Below are 7,047 nucleotides of genomic sequence, written 5' to 3'. Positions count from 1 at the left end.
GAGGTGGGCAGATCACGAGGTCGGAGTTTGAGACCAGACTGGCCAACATAGTGAAAAATCTGTCTTTACTAAAAATACAAAAAATTAGCTGGGCATGGTGGTGGGTGTGTATAATCCCAACTACTCAGGAGGCTGAGGTAGAATTGCTTGAACCAGGAGATGGAGGCTGCAACAAGCTGAGATCACGCCACTGCACAGCAGCCCGGGTGACAGTCCGAGACTCCGTCTTACAAAAAATAAAAATTTTTTTAAAGAGATAGAGTCTTGCTCTCTGTCACCCAGGCTGGAGTGCAGTGGTGAGATCATAGCTCACTGCAGCCTTAAACTCCTGGGGTTCAGCAATCCACCATCTCAGCCCAGTTTTGAATATTAAAATGAGTTATTTTGTCTTAAAAGCTACTATTTGGCTGTAACCAGTGGAAATATTTTCCTTTTGTTACAAATAAAATAATGAAATTAATAAGGCCTTTTGGGTTTTCTGTCCTGTTTAAATTCTCAACTCAAAGGAAAATAGCATCATTTTATTTTCTCAATATAGAAGTAATGCATTACTGAGTTAAAAACAAATGAGCAGAAAAGTTTAAATAAGACACTTCCACGACCTATCTCCTTTTCTAACATCTTGCTCCACATTTTATAGGGTTGCAGAGGAAATATTGGACATTCATGCCTGGTGGTGAGAGAAGGTGAAGGGAAAGACAGTTGGACTGGGACTAGAGAAGATAAAACATTATTCATCAAAGAGGAAGAAAAGGCCAATGGACACAGGAGCAAGTACACCATCTCACTGTAAACCAAAGAAAGGGAAATTCCAACCACAATGAGAAGGTACTTCTTGTCTCCGGGGTTGGCAAAGAGGAAAATGAGTGGCAGGACCTGATGTGTCAGGGAAGCAAGGGGAGAACTGGCTCCTGCGGCACTGCTGATGGGAGTGGTAATTGGGGTCCTGATCTCACGGGTGACGTGGCCCTCACGTGAGCTGGAGCCGACGAGTGCAGACGTCCTTTTAATCCTAGTCTTCATTTGGTCCGGTTGCCTTCTATCTCACAGAGGGCGAGAGGATCCTTGGCCTGGGGGAAGGAGGAGGAGGTAACTGCCTGGATCCCAGCAGGTTTGTGTGTGGATGGGCGTTACTGGGGGATCCCTGCGGTGTGGGCAGTAACGGGTGGAGGCCGAAGCGGGAGCACAGTTTGCTTTCTGCAAACCCTTGCAATATGCCTGGCCCTAGAACAAAAAGGGTGGACCTTGGGGCCGGATTGCAGGGGCGACCCCAGACTCTCGAGTAGTGGGACCTTTGACATCCAGAGCCTTGAATCAGGGAGGGCAGATACTCGGATTCATTTCCTGTGCGCTGGTCCATCTACCAGTCCAGAGTCTTGGGGCTGTGCGTCTGACAGTCATTCCCCTTTTCTTTCAGTAGGGCACTGTGCCATTTGGGAACAAAGGAATAGTCTGCCTGGAATGTGCAGGTCAGTGTAAACCTGGGGCTGCTCCGCGGCCCCGAGACGGACGGGGATGGCTGAAGTCCTTGCCTTAACTCGGGCCCCTTACCCACTCTCAAGCAATCTTCCTGCCTTTTTTTTTTTTTTTTTTTTTTTTTTTTTTTTTTTTTTTTTTTTTTTTTTTTTTTTTTTTTTTTTTTTTTTTTTTTTTTTTTTTTGCAGGAAAAGAGGATGTAACAGTGCCTACAGGAAAAGTGTTTGTCATTGCGGGTAGGGTGCTTTGGGGAAAGGGATAGAAGAAATCTGGTTGGTTTTGTTTTGCTCCTCGGATTTTCCGATCCCCCCTCGCCCCGCCCTGCTTCCAGTGGTTTGAAAGGGGCGTGGTTTGAAAGGGGTGTGTTTTTAGCTGGGAAAATGGCGGACCGCGGGGACTGCGGGAGGGAGTGAGGGGCCGGGAGCCGGGGGCGGGGCCCGGAGGTGGGGCTCGTGGGTGGGGGGACGCTACGTAGCCAGAGGGCTGGTGTCAGCCGACTCCAGAGAAGTGAGGGTAGGGTGAGAGACAAAAAGGTAAAATCTATTTGACAGCCAGGACCCTTAATGAAGAAAAGCGGGTATTGGGACTCTCCGAAGTGCTTTTCTGTCTGCTGAGCCATCAGTCTCTGCCTTCTTGCCTGTGTCTGCAGATCTTGAGCCCGGAAGCCAGTCCAACCCTTGGAGCAGGAAGAAACGCACAGTTGTCCAGAACCAAGTAGGTCCTAAAGAGGATGGTGGCATTATTTGGGGGTGGAGCATGGTGGCCACTGCAACTCAAGTGGGCCAGTGGACCCCCTCCACATTTCCCTCCTTCCCTCTTATCTACACCATTTCGGAGCTTGCAAAAGAAACTACTCTGCAAGTACAAGACAGGGAAGAAAATAGTTGGGAAGGGGTGGGCGTCAAGAGAGTCTTGGGGTGGGGAGCACGTTACTCCAAATTACCGTTTGGGTTACACTGTCCTTGGTGTTGGTCCGTCGACCGAGCACTCACGTCTGAAGTTTGTCAGTCTTGAAGGTTTAGTGGAAGCGGAAACTGAGATGAGGGAGGAAACAAGTTGCTCCCGAGCAAAGTACTTGGTATAATGACGCAGGGGTGGGGGTAGGGGGTGGGGATGTGGCGGCGTCCTGGTACCTTTGACTTGGAGGAGTTGGTGGAGGCAAGGGCAGAGTTCGAAACCTTTACGCCTTTCACGCCAGTCAGGCTTTTAGCTATTCTCACTTCATCATTATTCATTTTGTTACAAAGAATAGGGTTTGATGACATCTTCGGAGGATGCCAATGATGGGGGTGGGGGTGGAGGTGGAGTGGAGGGTTAGAGGAATCATCGAAGGAGGAAGAGGGAGGAAGATAATGAATTTCAAAGCCGCAGCTGTGTGAGAAGAGGAGGGTAACCGAAGGCGGGAAACATTGAGCAAGGCAGATAAAAGGGCTAGGAATTCAGAAGAGGGATGTTTCTCTCAGGTGAGATCTGTTTGTCCCCGAGTTCTCAGCACTCCTCTTCCCGCCCCCTTGTCTGCAGGTTTGCACGAAGCAGTGCACTTGGAAGCAGTACAGAGAAGGAAAAACTGCCTGGACTTCTGTGGGTGCATGTGAGGGCGCCACTGTCCCCAGGACATCTGGAAGGGCAGGGGTGGTAGGGAACTTTGATGTTCTGGGGTGGGGTGGTGGAACGTGACGTTGGAGAGTCTGGAAGTGGGGAAAATTTCCAAACTTGGCTTCCGGATGAGAGAAAGGAATCAGTGATCTAGACATCAAGCCCCACGTCTCTACCAATATCTCTGTATTTTTGTACACTTGTTTGTTTTGTCGTTGTTGCAGTCTGTTTGCTTGCAAAGATACAAAAGGAGGAGGAGCCTGAAACCTGAAATGCATCCTTTATTCCTAGGTCCAAGCTGCCTCAGAGCCAGCCGGATAGTAGCTGCAGACTCCGCCCGCAACGTCGCGCGCTTCTCTGGGCCAGAGCAAGCCTGTTTTGTGCTCTGGTTAAGAGATTTGTCCCGGCCATACCATGGGCCGCACTCGGGAAGCTGGCTGCGTGGCTGCTGGTGTGGTTATCGGGGCTGGTGCCTGCTACTGTGTATACAAACTGACTTGGGGAAGAGATGAGAACGAGAAAATCTTGGATGAAGACAAGGAGTCCACGGACACTTCAGAGACTGGGGTTGAGACTGTGAAAGGAGCTAAAGCTAACGTTGGGGCAGGGTCTGGGGCCAAACTTCACAGTGACTCTAAGGTCAAGCCTGAGGTGAGTTTGGGACTCGAGAATTGTCCAGGTGTAAAAGAGAAGGTCCACTCAGGATCCCACAGTGGAGGTGGCCTAGAGGCCAAAGCCAAGGCCCTTTTCAACATGCTGAAGGAACAGGCAAGTGCAAAGGCAGGCAAAGGGGTCAGGGTGGGTATCATCTCTGGGAACAGGACCCTTGCACCGAGTTTACCATGCCCAGGAGGCAGGGGTGGAGGCTGCCATCCCACCAGGAGTGGATCTAGGGCTGGAGGCAGGGCAAGTGGAAAATCCAAGGGAAAGGCCCGAAGTAAGAGCACCAGGGCTCCAGCTACAACATGGCCTGTCCGCAGGGGCAAGTTCAACTTTCCTTATAAAATTGATGATATTCTGAGTGCACCCGACCTTCAAAAGGTCCTCAACATACTGGAGCGAACAAATGATCCTTTTATTCAAGAAGTAGCCTTGGTCACTCTGGGTAACAATGCAGCGTATTCATTTAACCAGAATGCCATACGTGAATTGGGTGGTGTCCCAATTATTGCAAAACTGATAAAAACGAAAGACCCCATAATTAGAGAAAAGACTTACAATGCCCTTAATAACTTGAGTGTGAACGCTGAAAATCAGGGCAAGATTAAGACGTACATCAGTCAAGTGTGTGATGACACCATGGTCTGTCGCTTGGACTCAGCTGTGCAGATGGCTGGTTTAAGACTGTTAACCAACATGACTGTGACTAATCATTACCAACATTTGCTTTCCTATTCTTTTCCAGACTTTTTTGCTTTGTTATTCCTGGGAAATCACTTCACTAAGATACAGATTATGAAACTAATTATAAACTTTACGGAAAATCCAGCCATGACAAGAGAGCTGGTCAGTTGTAAAGTACCATCAGAATTGATTTCCCTCTTTAATAAAGAATGGGATAGAGAGATTCTTCTTAATATCCTTACTCTATTTGAGAATATAAATGACAACATCAAAAGTGAAGGGCTTGCATCATCCAGGAAAGAATTCAGCAGAAGTTCACTTTTTTTCTTATTTAAAGAGTCTGGAGTTTGTGTTAAGAAAATCAAAGCATTAGCAAATCACAATGATCTGGTGGTGAAAGTAAAAGTCCTGAAAGTATTGACCAAACTCTAATTTGGAGTGTGTCCCAAACAGTATTGAGGTATTTGCACTTGGGACAATGTATTTTGTAAATTCTTTGTTTTTCACTGTGCTTATATGGTAAAGAGATCTTTACAGCTGCTATTTTGGAATAATGAATATCATATATCATCAAAAGTGACTGATGTTGGTTGTGATGGTTGGGCTTAGGCGGGGCCATTTTAAGGATGCCAAATGGAATATTAGTACTTCTACACAGAAAGAATTTATTGATTTGATCTTGTTACCTACATTATTTTTAATCTTTCCGCTACCTAAACTGACAGTGAATTAGTTATACATCATGAATAAGCTATACTTTTATATTAGTTTATATTTTTTAATCTAAGACTTGTGTTTCATCAATAAAGTTGTGTTTTAAGCAGCAGAGAAAAAACATTGTCACTATCCTTGAATTTATGATCTGTTTGGAAAGGTAAGATATATGGAAACTAAAACAAAGAGATATTAACAAAACCGGGAAACCATCAGTGTTTAGAGGCAGCAGAAACAGCTACAGGCAACAATGCTCCAGGAACGTTTTACAGAGGAGGAGAACTCTTAAGTAAGTTGGGTTTGAAAACAGGATACAAAGGGTCAGAAGGGCACTCAAGATGGGAGGAAAGATGGGAAGAAAGGCATGGAGATGGGAATCCTTCTTCAGAGACAAGTGCTGGCCTGCTGGAAGAGAAAGTGTAGGGAGGGTAGTGATGAGAGAGAGAGTCAGGCAGTAGAGGTGAGTCCTGTTCATGGAGCACCCCTAACTGCTAAACTGGGGTATCTGAATATTACCCCACCCACCCCTGTGAGACATCAAGGCCTTTTGTGACCAGAAGATTGACAAGATGAAAGGAAAATAATATGACAGATTTATGTGCAGCATGAATCCAAGCTGGGGTGGGGATAGGAGTGGTGACTGGAGATTGGAAAAACAGAAAGCTACCACAAGTTAGTCCAGGCATGAGATAATACAGGCGTGAAATTTTATTGGTGGCCATGGGAATGGTAAGGAGAGGATGGAAGTGAGAGGCCTTTTGAACCAATAAGTGCTGAGATGTATTCTGGAGACACACAGAGAGGATCAATTTTATTTTAGGGTCCTGGGGGCATTTGACAGAAAAATGTCCTCTTGGCCAATTCTGGTATCCATGTAAGTGAACAGTTACTACTTTGAAATAAGAAGAAAGTATACTAGAAGAAAGAATAAGTTTTAGTGCTTGTATCAGATTTCCTTTATAAGGTTGGTTAAGGTGGGGCCTTTATGGAACCATAGAGAGTGCTGTTGGGATACACATAGAAGATCTACCTCTCTCCCACCCCATAGTGAGGGTGAGGGTGTGGGGGGAGGAGTGCTCTCAATCAGCTGGTGAGAGTATACACTGTCACAAGGTCCGTTGGAATATATGCACATCCTTTGACCTGTTAATTCCACTTATAGAAATGTATCTTTAGGAAATAATCACATAATTGGCTTGTAGAAAGCTGTGCATCTTCAAACTGTTTTGAAGGGTGAAAAGTTGAAAATGACCCAACTATCTCAAGATAGTCAGCTAAACAAATTAATGTATGTTTACACATTTAAATATTATACAGCTATTGAAAATGTTGATAGACATCTACATTTACTTACATTAGAAATTTAGCATATAATTTTTTTCAAAATTTAAATTTAATTTTTGTGGGTACATAATAGGTGTATATATTTATGGGTTACATGAGATATTTTGATAGCAGCATGCAATGTATAATAATCACATCAGGGTTAATGGGGTACTGATCACCTCAAACATTAATCCTTTGTGTTACAAACAATCCAATTATAGTCTTTTAGGTATTTTACCATGTACAATTAAATTATTATGGACTATAGTCACCCTGTTGTGCTATCGAATACTAGATCTTACTATTTCTAGCAATTTAGTTTTATTTATTTATTTATTTATTTATTTATTTATATTTTAATTTAAGTTCCGGGATACATGTGCAGAACGTGCAGGTTTGTTATATAGGTGTACGTGTGCCATGGTGATTTGCTGCATCTATTAACCTGTCATCTAGGTTCCCTCCCCTTGCCCCACACCCTCCACAGACCCTGGCTTGTGTTGTTCCCCTCCCTGTGTCCATGTGTTCTCATTGTTCAACATGAGTGAGAACATGCAGTGTTTGGTTTTCTATTCCTGTGTTAGTTTGCTG

The 7,047-nt window shown here is 44.9% G+C and overlaps 1 protein-coding gene and 1 long non-coding RNA gene across 6 annotated transcripts in view; both read left to right on the top strand.

Moving 5' to 3' along the window:
• LOC119466680 overlaps positions 1–1,470 on the top strand; it is an 11,361-nt gene extending 9,891 nt beyond the window's left edge. Inside the window, exons 2-3 of the long non-coding RNA XR_001818332.2 lie at positions 641–1,111; positions 1,418–1,470. This is a non-coding gene — a long non-coding RNA (uncharacterized LOC119466680). The remainder of the gene's footprint in view (positions 1–640; positions 1,112–1,417) is intronic.
• A 191-nt stretch (positions 1,471–1,661) lies between these two features.
• Positions 1,662–5,249, top strand: ARMCX1 (armadillo repeat containing X-linked 1). 5 transcript variants are annotated; one of them, XM_017505841.2, is made up of 4 exons: positions 1,662–1,712; positions 2,126–2,190; positions 2,998–3,057; positions 3,364–5,249. In XM_017505841.2, the coding sequence occupies exon 4, from the start codon at positions 3,487–3,489 to the stop codon at positions 4,846–4,848; it is 1,362 nt and encodes a 453-aa protein (XP_017361330.1). In that variant the 5' UTR covers positions 1,662–1,712; positions 2,126–2,190; positions 2,998–3,057; positions 3,364–3,486; the 3' UTR covers positions 4,849–5,249. The 5 variants fall into 5 exon arrangements, with proteins under 5 accessions (XP_017361330.1, XP_017361329.1, XP_017361331.1 ...); XM_017505840.2 differs by having other exon boundaries at positions 2,998–3,067; XM_037730419.1 differs by lacking the exon at positions 1,662–1,712 and adding an exon at positions 1,962–2,009.
• Positions 5,250–7,047: the final 1,798 nt, after the last annotated feature.

This window comes from Cebus imitator, unplaced genomic scaffold (assembly GCF_001604975.1).
Source record: "Cebus imitator isolate Cc_AM_T3 unplaced genomic scaffold, Cebus_imitator-1.0 Scaffold343, whole genome shotgun sequence".
NCBI classification, from domain to species: Eukaryota; Metazoa; Chordata; class Mammalia; order Primates; family Cebidae; genus Cebus; species Cebus imitator.
This window is presented reverse-complemented; position numbering and strand designations above follow the sequence as displayed.

What these genes read in the sequence shown, in the direction of transcription:
- ARMCX1 (XM_017505842.2), top strand. Translation starts at nt 3,487, where the DNA reads ATGGGCCGCACTCGGGAAGCTGGCTGCGTGGCTGCTGGTGTGGTTATC.